At 46.3% G+C, this 18014-nt stretch overlaps 1 protein-coding gene across 2 annotated transcripts in view; it reads right to left on the bottom strand.

Moving 5' to 3' along the window:
- Positions 1-1077: 1077 nt before the first annotated feature.
- Positions 1078-18014, bottom strand: part of Fax (failed axon connections) — a 38632-nt gene continuing 21695 nt past the window's right edge. The window contains exons 2-4 of one of the 2 annotated variants that reach the window (XM_076817692.1): positions 4536-4874; positions 4184-4336; positions 1078-3977 (exon numbers count right to left, since the gene is read on the bottom strand). In XM_076817692.1, coding sequence (XP_076673807.1) covers positions 3621-3977; positions 4184-4336; positions 4536-4874 — 849 coding nt within the window. In that variant the 3' untranslated portion in view covers positions 1078-3620. The remainder of the gene's footprint in view (positions 3978-4183; positions 4337-4535; positions 4875-18014) is intronic. The other variant, XM_076817693.1, reaches the window with a different exon arrangement.

Here is an 18014-nt window from a genome sequence, read left to right as displayed (position 1 = left end):
CAGCTGAGAATTTATTTCCTTATTCAGAATAGAATACAGAAATAGCAAACTGCTGTAATACCGACCTGCCGAATCGGCCAGGTCACGTGACGTTTCTACCCCCTTAAGAATAAGTAGCGACTATGAATACCGGCCTAAAGAGGTGAGTATGCGCATCCGCCATATTGGGTCCTCCGGAGAGAGAAAATTACTGAGTACCCGCCTTTTTCGGCATTGTCAGATTCACTTTATAAACAAAATATGCGTTGTTGATATTGATACATGATGCACGACACATTATTAGAGTATTTTATTACATTTAAGTTTATATTTGGTTTATAAAGCGAATCTGCCAATACCCAAAAAGGCGGGTACTCAATAATCTTCTCTCTCCGAAGGACCCAATATGGCGGCTGCGCATACTCACCTCTTTAGTGCTCTAATTCTACTATATAGCGGTTAGAATTGAAACTAGATATACTCTTAGATACCTTTACTAACTTTACAGACTCCTGTGATTGCATTGAATTAGTTCTCAGAGTCCGCGTTCTCAAATGTAGGGTGCGCGTCAAAACCTCTGATTTCTCAGAAAGTCGGTATTTTAATTCGTGACACGAAATCCCATGAGTTGTAAAGCCCGGTTGCACCTCTGAAGGTGCATGAATTATTATCAACATTTTTTCAATTCATGCACTGTAGGATTTTGTGCCTTTGTCGTTTTGTTTGTGCGCCTTATTTTAGTTTATGAAATATACATGAATTTAGTCGTAAGATGAAACTAAAACTGAGTAACGTAACTTTCTTCGCCGTAGCCTACTGGCGGGTGCAAGGTGAATTTACACTCACCCTAAATATGAAATTATATATGATACCATTTGTATTCGTACTTCGTGCCAAGAATGACAAAAGATTATAACAATATTGAAGTATAATGTAGAATTGCATTTTGAGGCGTATAAATGGAATCGTGGGTTGAAGTAGACCTACCGTCCAATGCGCGACAATCCGCACACCATGCAAGGTTCGAAAAGGATATTAAAACTTCTCATCGTATCTGGATGAATTAATCAAAGATCGATGAATTTCGTAAAGATCACATTATATTTATAAACACATTTTATTTGTTCGTATGTATATCGTTAATAAATGGTGATATAATAATGACAATGAAATGTATAGCGCCGAGCATAAAACGAGCAGTCATATTATAATTATTATTAATATTCCTCTTATTGATAATCTTACTGTACTGGATGTGCCTACCTACTGTGCTTGCAACGTTTATGGTCTTGTCCAAATGTTTTTATCATCATTCCCTCGCCACTAATTTTATTATATTTATTTACTCGTACTCGTAATAATTATAATAATTAATAATTAATAATAATAATAATGTAACCACGGGTGTAAACGTATGCGTTGTCTCCTAAGTATAAACAGCTCCACACACTAATTGTTTACGTTTTTTGTCACCATTTTTTTTTTCATTCCTGTGTTCTTTATTGTAATCGTAATATCATCGTTAATAATAGTAAGCTACTTAAATATAATTATCATTATATATCCTCGTGTCTTCGTGGAATATTTTTGCGGCCGCTTTATCGGTTATCAGCCGGCCTCGGTACAAAAAACTTCAATTCCCGTTCGACAACATTATACATCAAAAAATGTCTGTTTCATTTTTTTTTTCTTCTTTTACTTTTTTTTTCGATGCGTGAAAGACACTTCGTATAATTTACGGTAAATGTAACATTTCTCTCGCGCGTCCGAGGAAATTTGTCATCTAATGGTAGTGGACCTAACCACGGGGCAGCACAGCGTTCATATAAATTTGTTTTTTTTTTCCTGCTCTTTCGTATTCTCTGGCTTTTCACGAATTTCCGCCGAAAAATGGAATCCAGACAGACACCTCGCGCGATGGCTCGCCTGTGGATATCGTTCCTCTCGCTTCCATCTTTTCGCTCCACAGAAAGGAAAAGAAGAAACAAAAAGCGTCCTCGGGCGACGCTCTCGTTACACTCTCATTGCAGCCGCGCATACGTAATACAAATATCTCTAATAATATACAAATTAACCGTAAAATAGAATATCTGCCGCCGATCGCAAATGAGTCTTCGCTCGTCGGAACGTTGTCAGTAAGGAGAATAAAATGCAAATAAAAGAACGTCGTAAAAAAACAGTCGATCCGAAGGCGTACGCCTGGGAATGAGTAGTACCACGGATGAGTCGAGTCAAAGTAAAACGTTATATGATTCTCGCCATACAAAAGGGAAATTAAAAGAGGGAGATTAAAACGCCCTACGCTTCATTCGCGATCCGGTGCACCGGCCCGATAGCTAAATGCGCCTCTGGGTCGTCGCTGAAAGCTGAAGCAACTCTTCAAAGATTACTCGAGCGTCGATGAATCAGAAAGGAATGCGCGCGGGCACGTGAACGGCGATTAGCGCCTGAGGGGTGGTGACTTGAATCGACGCTCGTCTCCACAATCCTGTCCGGAGGACATCGAAACGTCCCTCCATCGGACGGCGATTCCGAAGCGTGCGAACAGAACTAAAATGGGGAAAACAAAGCACGACTAAACGAAGATCGTAAAATGTGATACACAGTACACGTTGCTTGAAACGCTAATAGGTACACGTAACTTATTTTTTTTTTTTTTGCACAGTAAGAGCCAATGGGGGAGGGGGGGTAGAAGCGACCGCAAGACGCTGTGTCCCGTGAACATCAGAGTAGACGTGTTGGGAGCTCCGTGACGGGCTCGCTGCTACGAGACGCTCGCGCGCATCTTGCGGTTGTACGAACGATCCGCGTTTTGGCCACTGTTCCGTAATTAAAGGTCTCGCACAACACCTGGCGGCAGGCTATTGCATTTGATATATTGCAAACCTACGATTCTAATGACTTATGAGATAGCCCCGTTCTGTTTCTTTCTTCCGTCGCGTTGTTCTTGCTCTTTCCTCTCACTCTCCTCTCTCTCCCTGTCTCTCTCTCCCTCTCCCTCCCTCTCTCTCTCTCGCTCTCTCTCTCTCTCTCCCTCTCTCTCTCTCAATCGGCCGGGGGGAGGAAAAAGGGCGCCGAGGTACGTACGGTAAAAGTTTCGCCTCGCGCGATTCCCGGGTGTGCTAGGGGGTGTGTCGATGAGAAATGGCGTTAACGTGTTCGAACGTATATATATGTATAATATATATATAAACGAAGTATTTAACATTATGAGTCTATTAATATCTATACGTATAAGTAGAGAGCTCTAGACCTGGATCTCCCCCCAACCCCGTCCCTTCCTCTCACTCTCTCGTCTTGCATTCTCTCCCCCTTCTCCCCTATCTCTCAATTGCTCTCTACACCCCCTTTCCCCAAACTCGCCTTTTCGCAGAGCATTCGCGCAAAATTCACTCACGCACGCATTCGCACAGCCATGCATTCACTCCCCAACAGTCCCCTTTCCCTGCCTATCTCTCGTCTTCTCCCCAATCTCTCGCCTTCTCCCCTCCCTCCCGCCTCCGTTCAATCAGATCACACCCTAAAACTTTCTACATTTTTTAAATCATACTCTCCTCTTTCTCTATCTCCCTCCCCCCCCCCTCCCGTTTCCTTCCGTTCTTTCTTTATTACTTGTTGGAGTCCCGCCGTCCAGGGACAGCTTATTTCCCTTCCTTCTCCTTCTCTTTGTTCTCGTCAACCTCCTTGTCCTTCTCCAGCTCCTTCTCCTCCTTGTCCGCCTTCTCCTTGTCGCCCTCCTTCTCCTCCTTCGTCTCCTTGGACTCCTTCGCCTCCTCCTTGCCCTCCTTCTCCTCCTGCTTCTCCGGCTTGGGCAGATGCGTGTTCATGTCGAGGGTGGAGCAGATCTCGTCCCAGTCCGGGAAGCACCGCTCCTTCACGCGCGAGCAGTGCCCGACCAGGTTCGGACAGTTCTCCTGCATGTAGTCGCGCAGGCTGTACGGCGTGTCCTTGTCGATGTAGAGGATCTGGGCGAGATGCGCGAACGCCACGACGTCCAGCTGTTGGCACGTTAGAAATTCCATTTATCTCTGTACCGACCGACTGTTCGTTCCAAACAGAATCAACTTGTTCGCCCCCCTTTCTTTTTACTTTTGCGTAACTGTAACTCTGCTAGGGTAGCTGCATAGCAACTTTAGTAAAGCGTATCGATGCGTCGTAATTAGAAAGGTGAGAATTAATTGCGCTTGCGGAAGTTAGCTCCTACCGTAGTCGGTTCATCCCCGAAGAAGAATGGTTTGTCGGCAAGCATGTCAGAAAGGACCTTGAGATCGGTGCAACCGAACTTCGACACCTCCTCGGGCGTATGCACGCCCATACCTTGCGCCTTCACCTTCTTTGCACCCTGTAAGAAATCCCACTATATTTCACTACGGATGCTCGCGACCTTCTAATCAATATATTTCATCTCCTCCGCGCTTATTTCTCTACCGTTCTCTCTCTCTCTCTCTCTCTCTCTCTCTCTCTCTCTCTCTCGCTCTCTCTCTCTCGCTCTCTACTTGTATAATTGAATTTTATTAATTAACATTCGCGGCTGAATTGCGAATAGCGGCATTTACCTTGCGTCCGAACGTAAGCTTGAAGAAAAAGTTCAGTATACCGTTGGGGATGCGGGTACCGAGGACGTGCTGAAGGTTCACCTTGTACCCCTTCAGGACCTGGTCAAGATTCTTGGTGCGCCAGCACGTCACCACCCAGACCAGGTGATTCTCGATCATCGATATCATTGCGTGGGAGACGCTACGCTGCTCGGACGTCAAGCCGACGTCCAGGTCCTTGTCGAATTTCTGGCTCAGCTCACGAAGGATGATCGTGCTGTCCGCGATCTCCTCGCCATTCACTTCGACGAACGGGAGCGCGCCCTTCTTGGAGCGGAACTTCAGCTTATGGTCCACATTCTGCAACGGGAGAAGAAAAGATTCGTTAACCACTGCTCCTGTTCCCTGTGAATCGAAGCAGGAAGAGACTCGGGGGTATTCAAAATCCCCACCGAATGCAATAATAGTTTGCTTTCTATGTCTGTATTTATTCAGCAATTTATTCGAGCTTTTAGCGTCGAGTTGATATTCGCGAGAGATAAAAGTAGCACGTGCAATCGTTCTCGTTTTAGGTTCTATAATATATACCTACGCGGAAAGATACTCGGAAATCTTATATATCCATTATAGCCGCAGCAGGCGTATCAGTATTCAATGCAAAGTATCCTTACACGAATGGGCGCAATTTGCATTGAATATTTACTATACGACGCTGAAAAGTGTGTACGCGCGTGGGATTGGAAGCCTCTGTTATACGAGCAGCAGATACGCGGATAAAAAGACAGGAAAAAGTAAGAAACACCAAGGGGCTTCGATGGCGCAGTGGGCAACGCGCTTGCTTTCTGATCCCGAGCTCCGCAAGAGGGTTTCAGTTCGAATCTCCGTGCAAAGATATCTCGTGTTTTTTTTCTCGAGGACTTTCGCGTGCGTATTTAACTGCGCTTTTTCTTTAATCAATACGGATTATTAAATGCAAAACAACGGGGGGAAAAAATAAGTCACAGTTAAATAGAAATCTACTGGTGCGTGAAGTATACATTTGCAAATGCACCCGCATGCCTTCAGTTATACGCGTCGATGCGACGCACCGAGTACGCCGTGAGTCAAATAAGATATCATCCATCCCATCTGTGGTGTCCTTTACAGGTGGATCGAGTTGCAATCGGTATTGATAACGATATACGTTCCGGAAGATTTCACGCTTCGACGTTGATGATTCAACGAAGTACGATAAATGATGTATCAATAACCGTATTAATTGATACTCGTGGAATAATTGGAAGATACACATTCGAATTGTGTGTGGGGGAAGCCTTTCGTTTAACGATGGGCTAATAGAAACTCAAGTCGATAACGGTGTATTATTCCACTTTCTGCAAAGAGATACAGTTCACAATGGCGCCTTAAAACAGTGTCAATGAGAAATATCTCCGTTGCCTGGATTTCACCAAAGCACATAATCGAAACTTTCTAATCGCTCGGTAGCCATCTGTTAACGCGTTTCATTTATAAACACACCACTAGGGTACCAGAATCGTATCGCGAAACGTGTACAATTTCTCCTGCCTCGCGGCGACTTTAAACAGATACGGAACTGTACTACAGGAAACAGTAGAAGATGAAATTAAAGAGGGAAAAGCCACTGCGCAAATTATTTTCCCGATTTTTCTCTCTGTGCATTTTCATAATATTCGAGGTCTCAGAAATATACCTGCGCAATTTGAGCTACGGAAGGTTTTGTAAAGGGAGCGCACGCATAGGTAACTTACAAGGGAAGATCCCGAACCCGAAAATTCAAACAATTCTGAAACTTTGTGAATATGTAGGAGATTTCGTCCGTATTAAAACGCAATTTTTGTTTGCTGCCCAAATTCACTCGAAGGGGGTGAAATTAACCGCTGAAAATTCGGCTATTTCCAGATTTTCTGTTATAACTTGCGAACGAAGATATGATAGAAGCATCTACCTTCAAAGTTAAGCAAACGTCGAATCGGTCGAGCAAAAGAAGCTCCTTCGGAGATCCCACGAGAGAGTCAAAAGGAGCTTTCGAATACCACACAATTAAGGATAAAAGCTTCCAAGGGGGGCTAGACCAGCGCATTCAACCTTCCTCCTCCATTACTCAACTCCGCTTAAAATCTTCAATAAAAACCGTTTTTAACCCCTCCCTTTGAAACGAAGCCCGCGCCCGAAGCCGTGCACACAGAAAGTAGCCGAAATTTCTGTGGAAACGGTCTCCGCACAATTACCCCCCTGCGTCGCCGCGGCGGTTATCGACCCGCAGCTCCGCGAAGGGAACAACACCGGCGAAAGAGCCGCTGAGAAACATTTATTTTCCTGTGTCAATCACAATCGGCGCAAGTGGAACAATGCATCGCGCCGACGTCTATAGAAATCACCTGAATTAACCGTATAATGCAAGAAGAGACCGGAGCGTCGACCCCGGTCCCACGAAAAGGGGAACAATGTCGCGATATGTATGACATGGGAACACCCTTTCGGAAAGAGCTCATCATCGCCCGTAATCGGCCGGCGTCCGCGCTCGGATATAAACGAAAGTAAATCGCACAGTAGCGGTCCGAAGGAAGTTTAAACCGTCGAGTGTAACAGAAATAAGAGAAAGAATTATACCTCAGGATTTGGCACAGGTGGTAGCAACAGAATGCCCAAAGCCTGGCCCACCTTTTTCCGAACGGAGGTTGGAACGCGTGACGAACGTCACGTGCGGAAATCCTCCACTCCCGTTTACCCGCCGTACACGTTGAACGCCCACAAGGCGTTCTCCGCACGGACTGAACTCATATGTACGGGTTCGTCGTCCGCAGCTGGTTAATTTAGTTACGCAAGTGTATAGAAATACGAGTTCTGAAATTTCTTTCCATCGGGAGGGTGGTAGGCGATAAACAGGCAGCCTTAGAGGTGTCCCCGTGTACGGAGCGGCAATAACGACGGTAGAGACGACGCGACGGAGGTGCAACGCCTGTTTTCCGATGCGAGCCCGGCTTGATAATGGTGAGTAACGAACGGGCGGCACAACGGGGTGGGTGCGAGGGGGAGCGAAGAACGGCAGAGTATGTATGCCAATGTGGATTCCAGAGAGAAGGAGTCTAGGGAGAGCTGCGCAGGGAAACGGGGACAGACGACGGGGAGAAAAAGGAGGAAGAATCGAGGGGAGAGAGGAAAGAGAAAGGGAGAAGCTTAAACGGAGGATCGAAAAGAAAGGGCGGAGGCGGCCGGAAGGAGGGAAAGATGGTGGATGTTGCGCGCTGAAATATAGATTCGTGTATTATTCCGTGCATTGAACTCGGCCTGCTACCAACGATATCGTACCGTCCGGCAGAGAAAGAACCGGCCAGAGGAGGGAAAAGGAAAGGAGAGCCGCGACGGCGTCGAAGCCGTACTAGAACGGGCAACGACTTGGGCAACGCGCGAAAATCCGATACGCGACGGGGGAATTAAATATCCCCCGGCGTAGAATCGATGAAGCGGTCGGTACTGATTAATTTCGCGGGCCCACGCGTCCCCAGGCGGCGCTGGCGTCGTCGGCGGGGGCGTGCGATCGTTAAAATCCAGCAGCGCGCGCTCGAAAGTGCATAACGATCGGCGGAAAAACAGCGAGGAGCCGCGCGCCAGTGTACCTAAGTACGTATCGCCGGAACGCGTGTATCAATTTGAAAAGATGAACCGCGGGGGCGCCGGGGGATGGAGTGAAAAAAATGTACCGCGGGGCAGCTGTTCTCCGATCTCGCAATTGCCAGTCGAGCGCGCGACACTGCGCGCGAGCATATTTGCGCGGCGGAGGGGTTGCGAAGACGAAAACCGATAGGCGCAGAAAGAGATAGAACCGGGGGATGATAGTGGTGGAGAATTAGCGATGGTGGTCGATTGTAATCGATAGTTTGATCCCTACTAGCGATAATTGTCGATTGTTTCCGTAACATAAATCCACTATCATGTATGTACCTACGTATCACAAGCGTATCACAACGTATTGCAAACTGTTATATATCGGTTTTGACTGAAACAGTTATGGAGAACCGATATTCTAAATAACTGTTATAAGGAACCGAAATTTCTGGCTATATCGATTTCGGTTACGGTTATATATCGGTTTTATAACAGTAATGTATCCTATCTGTTGCGCATCGGGTATGAGCAGCACACCTAACAATATAGACACCTAACCAATTACTGTGACCTTAAGCTATTTTACTTAAAATAACGAATAAATAAACTATAGTATATAATCTATAGTATAGATTATAGGTTGAACCGAAACCGATAACATAACTGTTTTCAACCCCTGATAATAACCGTCATCTTTATTGGAAAAAGTTAGCAACAGTTGTGTTTAAAAAAAAAGAGTAGTGTACGAAAATAGCCATTGATTTTTATTTAAAAAAAACGATTAGGTAAACAAATTTTGCTTTTATTCTGGACAGCCTCTCGGAAATTATTTGTTGAGTTTTACTAAAGATTCTTTCATACTCTGCGAAAGTAGCCGGACTACAGAGATATTTCTTGCATAACTCTGACAACGGTTGAAGTTCCTCATTTACTTAAAAACATTATAATAGTTATTATTTTAAAACACGGCTGATCACCATCGAATTATAGTCATATAAAAATATCGATAGCTTTCGATATTGAAAACTATCGATAATTATCGATAATTCTCCACCACGATCGGGGGAGGGTGGCGGTGATTCGTGGTGGATTTAAACCGGAGGCTGATCGCTCAGCGAAAGCCAAGTTCGGAATATAGAAAGGGGCACTGTCGTTGAGAAAATAGGGAAGACTGAGCGCGAGGGGTGGGAGCTGGTCGCGGGAGCTCGAGGAGCTTTAGGATACGCGGCGGGAGAGTCGCGGCCAGCGAGGGAAGCCGGAGAGAGAAGTCGAGGAACCGAGTCCATCGTGAGAAGACGGGGTAGGAAAAGGGGACGAGTGGAGGAGCTAGAAAAAACACGGGGAACACGGTGGTGCGCCCGATGGTTGGGGAGCAGCAGCCGAGGAAAGTACGAAGCCCGACTGTAGAGGGAGGTGAAAGGAGATAGAGCAGATTGTAAGAGAAAGAGGACAGGAGGTGGAAGAGAAGCCGGAGAGAGAATCAGGGAGTGGTATAACGGCGAAACGGGGGTGGTGGGGAGGGCGTGGGGTTGGAGGGAGAAGTATGGAAAAAAACGAGAAAAACCGAGAACAAGACAAAGTCGAGTGGAGAGGAGAGGGAGAGGGAGAGAGAGAGAGAGAGAGAGAGAGACAGAGAGAGACAGAGAAGGATAAACGGAGGGTGAATGGGTGGGTGGAAGGGAGAAGAAACAAGCTGGAGGACGATGAACTCTGGCGGTAGGCAGCTTCCGTCGCCTGGCAACGTCCTCCTCCCTGTTCCTCCTCCACCTCTCCCTGAGGCACCAAGCCGTTATGCCCGCGGTATCGTACGTAGGCAGTCCTCGTCATGGACGTAGTAGTCGTGTCATCGTCTTCGTCGGCAACGATCATGGTAGTCGTTGCCGTATTTCCACGTAGCCGCGGCACACGCAGCACCGGGCGCTGCGTATTGATCGCGCGGGATGCTGCCGCCGCTGGTTGCTGGCTGCTCTAGCGCCGGTCCACGCCGAGCCATCGGCCACAGCCCTACTGCGAAGGGCCAATGGGACCCCTCCGGGCTTCCCACTCGCCCTGCACGCCGCGCGATCGGCCGCCGAAAACGAAAGCAAACGCGGCTGGCTACTGTCCCTTTCTCCACTGACCAGTGCAACCAGCTTTTTACCGTTCGGCCCCATGGCAAATATTTGGCCCGCGATATTGCAAAGGGAATTACCGTGCGAGCTCTTCCTATACCCCCCAACGGTTACCCCGAACCTTGTTATATTCTTCGGCGGGCTCAAAGTATTTGCTGGATATAATAGATAAGGCCGATGTAACCCCCTCTGAATATGGACAGCCGGTTAAAGATGCTTGCTGCGCGGCGCGTGCGGGGAACGCTTATGGGCGTTCTGTCAATACGCTCAACAGATATGATTAGAGGGGCTTACGCACGCGGTTTGCGGTTATAGAAGGGGGTTACCTTTCATGATCGCGCGTTGGGTGACAACGGATTTTCCGAGCTGCGACACTGGCTGCGCCGAGTATTACTCGCATTGTGAGAAACGATTCTAACATGCTATATTCTCCCTTTCCCGCGACTTGTTCCACTTCGATAACGTCGCGACTCGTATACGGCGCGAAGTGTCGCGGCGAGAAAAAGGACCGCGAAAGAGCAACGATCCAACCACCTATTTCTCCTCGGCCGGAGAGCCGACTCGTCGGCGATTAGAAAACGCGGAGAATGAAGCTGCGGGTCGTAACTATTGCACGCTGACGCGTACAGGAACACGGTGTTTCTATTGTTCGTAAATCGAGGAAAGCGACCCGTTCGCCACCCACGCCCTTGCCGCGCGCTTCGGCGAGCGCGAGAAACGTCGTCGCCCATAAAAGATCGTTTCTTTCCGTTGTCTTACGCGACCACCGCGACGACGAGGGTCGTCAATGGCGGAACGTCGGCCCGATGAAAATACCGGCGAGGTGAATGGTTGGCCGCACGTGAAAATAGGTTTTCACTACAAGGCTAGGCGAGTCGTAAAACAACCACCGCGGGGGGAGGAGGACGCGATCGGCCCGACAAACGAAAGCAAACGCGCGCACGACTGCCAAGTCCAACGAACTTACTACTTGGCACAGCTTATAATCCCCTTAACAGCTCTGTGGCTTCGAATCCGCCGAGCGTTTGGTAGTAAAACTGTAACCAGCCGCCGAGCGGCTGCTCATCACTCGCCGCTCGATGAGTCAGGAACAATTTTCTGAATGAACGCCCTCCTCTCCACCTCCGGCTCTTTCAAACTATTCGTCGGGCTCGTTTAACGGTCATGGAGGACGATTCTAATCGAGCGTCGCGTGGACCCCCGAAATTATTATTTCATGCGGGGGGGGATGAGTCACGTGTGATTCATCCTCCCCCACACCCCCGGGGTTGTAGATAGCACTGTCACTTGATACGTTATCAAGGCTGTTTTTTGGGTTTCAATAATCTCGCGAGTTGATGTAATCCCGAGGATTTTTGGTTTTTTTAAAAATGTGAATTACTTTATGGACAACTGAAAAATTTAAAAATAAACACAGCAAATAAATATAGTCATTTTATAATATTATTGATATTCTCACCTTCCGCTTTTCCGAAATCGTGCGGGTTGCAAATCGCAACTTGTCTGAACATGTAAAAGTCGAAAAATTGTAAATCTGAAACTTTGCGATTTCTTCGTGCGCATTTCCAAAAATTTTTATAATGGTTTACTGATATTACCTACTCATTCAGACTTTGTTATTCTTCATTGTTCTACTGTTTTTCACCGACTTCAAAAAGGAGGACGTTATAGAATAGATTCGACACGTATGTTTTTTTGGACCGATTTTGAGGATTTTTTTTATTCGAAAGAGCGCGATACCACGGTGGTCCCATCCCACACTGCATCAACATTGGCCCAATATTTTGCGTTCTGGTTAATAATAACGACTATTGTCACCTAATTATTATTTTATGTACGTACACGCATATCTTCTCAGCATGCTGTGTGAATATATATAAAACTAAAAAGTTAAAAAAAAAAATTAAACAAAAATTAAAACCGACTTCAAAAACATAAGAACGCACTAAAAAGTTAAAAATATTTTTTCCCCTTATTTAGTCTACGAATATCAATTTTTTTAACACGGCGCCGGATTTACACAGTGCAAATGACGAGGTTACAACTTAAAAAAAATTATTTTGTACTTTTTACTGAATTTTCATGTTTTTGAAGTAAATTTTTTTTCAATTTTTTTCATTACTGTTGAAATCATTTTAGTTTACGTTTGATACTACTGATAGATAGTAAGCTTCTTTACTTTAAATGAAGATTTTAAATTTAGCACACAATGAATCACTTTAATTACTGAAATTTTCTATTACCCGATCCCGGGATGAGTCCCGAGATAGGCTTTAAAAAGTCTCGCAATCCCGGGATTGTATTCCCTATTCATGGGTGGTAACTGTGGCGAGTTTCTTTGCAAGGGTACGAGTCCTGCTTTGCAATTCTAATTTTCGTGGAAACTTAGGGTATACGTTTTTTATATCGTAAAATATGTAGATGTCCTTCGGTTGGGTTGATAAGAGGGTAGGTAGATTCTCTGCGATAGGACACGGGGGAAAGGTGGAGCGAGGTATTTTTTTCGCCGGACGCTTCGTTTCGGGGAAAATCGATTTCGAAAGTGCGTAGGTACATGTGCGCGCGCAGTTAAACTCGCGGTTTCCCCTGCTCCGCGTCACTTTTTAAGGGCTGCCGTTCGATTGTAGCTACTATATAGAACTATCGCAAATTGTTTCTAAACCAATAGTTACGTAGTAGGAAAAAGGAAAGCTTTCCAATGCCTTTTCACAAGACAATCGAGGAGAAGAGGCCTCTTGACCTGAAGTCGCGCCAGGCGATACCAAAATGTTGGATCGACGATTTGCAGAAGAGGCGCACGCCTGGTTAACGCGAGAAACTGGTTCCCGTTGTTAACCAGCCGATTCCAAGAGCGGACGAAATGGGGAAACGGGGACGCAAAATTGCGGTAGCCGACAATGGCGATGATGATGGCGATACTTTTGAGAATGCACGTGGAACGATACGGAGCAGAAAGGATGTCTGTTTTCTCGCGTATTTCGCCAGCAGTGAGCGGCTCGATGCGTGAAATGGCAAGCCTGTTTTACTTTGGTATTCCACGACCTGCTGCAGTTAGTTGGAACAGACATGCACTTGGTATACACCCACGTGAATCGCGTATAAAGGGATTTCGTTAATTAAATCTACGAGCTCCCGAAAATATTCCTCTTCGAAGTTTAACACTCCCAGTGGCGCAAGGATTCGAAAGGAGACCCCTTCGCGTCGGTCAGATCTTCGCTGAGGAAATATTTACAGACACTTAGGTACGCAATACTTTGGGTGTTCTTCAGTAAAATATGAGGACACATTAAAGTCGCATTAATAGCAAAGCTGAGGAATACAGCTTCATTTTGGGTTCTTTATGGGCGTGTAGTAGAATTTGGAAGATTTAAGGGTGGCGGAATGATAATCATCTTGGCGCGCCCCAACGCTCTAAGCCTTTCAGCCCCGTGAACTCATGTATGCGTTACGGCGAGTGAATACGTTCCGTATGGGGACCGTGGGTATATCTGTTCTACCAGCTATGCACCTTGTAATAGAGAGGACTGAAAGTGGTCCCCATTCTCATCTAACTCGCGCCCGCACGCTGCCCGCCTATCTAACCGTTAACGAATGACCCTCTATCGCTCGATTACGTCCAACTAGAGAGAAAGAGAGGAGGGAGGTTTGAAGCTGGACGTGACAGAATCGTGCAGCCCATAAATATTCGTAATAGGCACCCCGCCGAGATGTTCAGAAGCTGTAAAACGAGTGGCCCTTCTTCTGCCCCTCGGAGAGCCTTCGCTTCTGGCTCGCTGGAGGTTCTCCGATTAATTTCGCGGTGTAACGAGGCTCGGACAGGCAGAACTAGGCGCTGAGAGTGGAAATAAATCGGCACTGTACTGCCCGAACCAATAGGGGAGGACTTTTTGCAATCCACCTATTTTTTACCTTCACACGAGGAAATTGAAACGATAGGCTGTAATCTTGAACCGTAACGATCGGGTCTCGAGAGTTCTCTTTTTCGGAGTTTCAGTTAGTGGAAGATGCATCGAGAGGCTCCGCTTGAACCCACGGCGGAGGGTTTTGAATGGAGGCGCGAAGCTCGGCACGTAGGTGCAATTACTCTCGCTCGAATTAGAAGGAAATCCCACGTAATACGAATGTAGGATGCGCCGCTACGCGCCACTTACGACGAATCTGAAAAGCCTACGAGTATGAATTACTGAAAGGAGATTGCATTCGTCTGACATCCTCCTCTCTATGGTCGAAGAGTGCCTGATTCCCTAACTCGTTGACCACCCCACCGCGCTCGAAATTCCGATCTACAATCATGAGATTAAATTCGAGCGGCGAGCGTTGCGAACCGTGCTCGTGGAACCGTGCTCCAAAGCGATTTATCCCTCGACGACCAGCGGGAGGTTGGATCGGAACGATCTATACGCCACCGTCCCCCTCCCGGGGCAACCTATCTAAAATTCGCTATGGCAATTTTCCTTCGTTCGAAACGCTTCTGTATTAATTTCAGTAGCTTCCTGAGTGGACGAACGTGACCGATTTCAGAGAGAAGAATAATATGCCTCTCTTCGAGTCGTTCCTCATCTAATTATTTATATTTTACCTACTAATTGACAGGGTTTGGAATTGGCGATAGAATTTTTCCTATTTCGTTGGTTCTAGTTAATCGTAGCTGAAGAGGAGGACCTATAAAGTTTCGTAATTTAAAGGGAAAAAATGGTTTCGGGGGCGATGGGATTCGAACCCACGATCTTCGGATCCAATGCGCTACTGGCCAGCCGCCTTACCAACTTCGCCAAAGTCGACCCTCCAAGATTTATTATTCCGAGATCTCTCTTATGAAGTTTCCTGATCCCACAATTTATACTGCTTCAATTTACCAAATTTGCCTTCTAGGCTTCAAAGGGATCAAAGGCGCTTATAAAGGAAGTTAAAGAAATGTGATATATCTTGAAGTCGACACAGCTGAAAACCAAGAAGTACAAGACTGTTATCACTAATGAGCTGCATGTAGTGCATCAAGTTTCCCCTGATATCCGTGTTTCATGAGCTCGCTGTTCCCCAGAACAGCGTTCTCTACACGAGCAGCCTCTTTACCATTAAATGACTGTCTCGTTAATTACGGGGAGCGACACTGTCGTAATATGAAGCCACGCAACGAAGATCCCCGAGTACAGTCATTCCTAAACGTCCACTTAACGAGCTACACTTTCGATGCCACTAGTAGCAGCAGAAAATTACGAGAACATGAATCATTCACTGGCATAAAAACTCCGCTTGGGAATTATTATTACTAAAAGTTAGGACTCTGTGTAGACTAATCGTGGAAAGTGTTGGATTAATTTACTAAAGAACTCTAACAAACCCTCCACTATTCGGTATTTTAAATTTAAACTTAGAACTAGAAAATAAAAGCAGTGGAAAGTAATCGCTATTGTGCAAATGCAGCAGGTGTCCTAATACTTGTGGACGCCAGTGTACGCTCTCAAGCTAATCTCATATTATAACTGAATTAAACAATTCACCTAGCATAGAATTAAGTTCCACGAGACCCCTAATTAAGAGGACGAAATCGGAGCAAAATCTACATGAATACACCGAGGAGCCTCGATGCGATGCTTTGTCAGCGTTGATAAGAAGCCTGGGTCAAGGAGGCTTCTCTGTATCACCGGTTCGAAACACCGAAAATTAAATAAAACTAAATTGCCTCTAAATTGTCTAAATCAACTCAACTAGTACGTAAATAAAGGGCCATTTTCTTGCGAATAAAATGAAGCGTCGCCATTTTATTATACTTCAATCCATTAATTCAATATTATTTAATACCTCACTGCTCTTACTTCGATTCAGTATTTGCGCCGTTAGCCGAAAATTGAGTTAAAAAAATAAATCGCACCGTTCAAACATTCATTTATCATCGAGAAAAAAAAAACTTCTAGGAAACCGTTCCCGTTACATGAAAATAAATTCTCGAAGAAGTGGCACTACTGGATCCGGTCGAGGGGGCTTGACCCCCTTGAGCGGCACATAGGTGAATTTCGTCCCCGATAGCGGCCTAGGTAGTCGCGATAAAAATCCCGTCCGGAGCGAGCGAGGCGGAGGGACGAGGAGCTGGCGCGAGCCGGGAAGCCGACGCGGAGGTCGGTGGCCGGCCTACCTCAACCTATCGACACTCGATGCCGCACATGTCGGCCAGCAGTTTAACACGTGTGCCGTGTCCATATAGTTCACCTTCTCCGCCGCGTTTCCGCGTCAATGTGCAACAGCGTACACGTTCCAGGCTGCTGGCCTCCTCCGGACACCGCGGCCGATGCCTCGCGCCGCGTTACACACGCGATGCCTGTCCGGAGAGGACGCCGCACGTGACAAAAGCCTTTGTCGCGCGCAGAACGGGACACAAAGGAGCGGAAAATAGAGCAATCTGGGATATCATTCCGATTAGAATACGGGAACGGAGCCGAGTGCTGGAACCGATTGGAAACTGATTACGACAGTCGAACGGGACACGCGAGCGATGCAAGGTGGGAATTCCGTGGCGCAGTAGACCTAATCGAAACGATGTGGTCCCGCGTGGAGTTGGGTGTATCCGATATCGGGTTTGATTAAAAAGGTCGGTGGGCGCACGTTATGGGGATTTATGAAGTATATATAATGCGGGGAATTTCGGTTGAAGTTTCTGTTTTGCGATAGTGGAAGCTTGAATTAGGCGCCGTACTCTGGGATCGCGAGATTGAATTTTAATTGCGTTAATTGTGCGGTGGTGGAAATTTTATAGTGGTTGGTAAAGTTGTTTCCTGGGGGGGGGGGGGGGAATATTGAAGATTAATGTGGTGTACAATAGAGGAGATAAAAGTTACCACTTTTTCGATTTTTTTTAACATCAACTTGAAACTGTCGTATGTGTTGAATATACATATTCTGATGAAGAATTGGAAGCTGTATAAAACACAGTTACAAGTTACATTTTTGGGGCCGACAAAGGAGTTACCACTTTTGGTAACTTCTTAAGCCATTTTAAAGGCAAAAGGTGCCCCCACAAAAGGTTAGATTTTTTATCACTTTTCAGAAGGGGTAACTTTTTCGTCGGCTTTGAAAGTGTGTTTTCTTGTTTAATCTGATGCACTCGACTTTAACTGGGTTTTATATAGCTTTTAATACTCTATCGGAATATGTATATTGAGCCACATACTGCAGTTTTGAGGCGATATTAAAAAGTGGTGACATTTTTGTTCGCTGCTCACCTACATCAGCTTCGAATGCGCGTTTCTCGAAAACGAAGCGTGTTAGGGAAAAGTTTTATGAGACACTTTCGACGTATCTTTCCGCACGGCAGCGTTTCCGCGTGGTTTTGTCCCCTTTTTAAAGATATCCCGCGTGATAATTGAAATTTACCACGCCGAACGCCCCTGTTTTACATGTAATTGCACACCGGTGCGTTATGCTAACGAGCCGGTCCGAGTGGATGCCGAAGAAATTCCAGGCAATCGAACAGATAAGATCCTCCTTTCCCATCGCGGAATTATCTGAACCCCGCTGCTACTTTTCTGGCCGCGTCTCCCGATAGATCCGTCGGCCGTCGAACAATGAACTTCCTTCATGCCGCGCGAGGCGTCTTATGAAACGCGAAAGATAATTCTGTTGATATCCGCACAATAAGGGGCCCGAAGGAAGCGACTCGTTCGAAGCTGACGGGCCACAACTGGATGCGATTACGGCATCGTGTGTCGTCGATAAAAACGAAAGTTGCGAGAGCGCGCGGACACCGTATCTATCGTCCTACAGATAA

Source organism: Andrena cerasifolii, chromosome 8 (genome assembly GCF_050908995.1).
Source record: "Andrena cerasifolii isolate SP2316 chromosome 8, iyAndCera1_principal, whole genome shotgun sequence".
Taxonomy (NCBI): domain Eukaryota; kingdom Metazoa; phylum Arthropoda; class Insecta; order Hymenoptera; family Andrenidae; genus Andrena; species Andrena cerasifolii.
The sequence above is the reverse complement of the archived record's forward strand: the minus strand, read 5'-3'. Positions and strand labels throughout refer to the sequence as shown.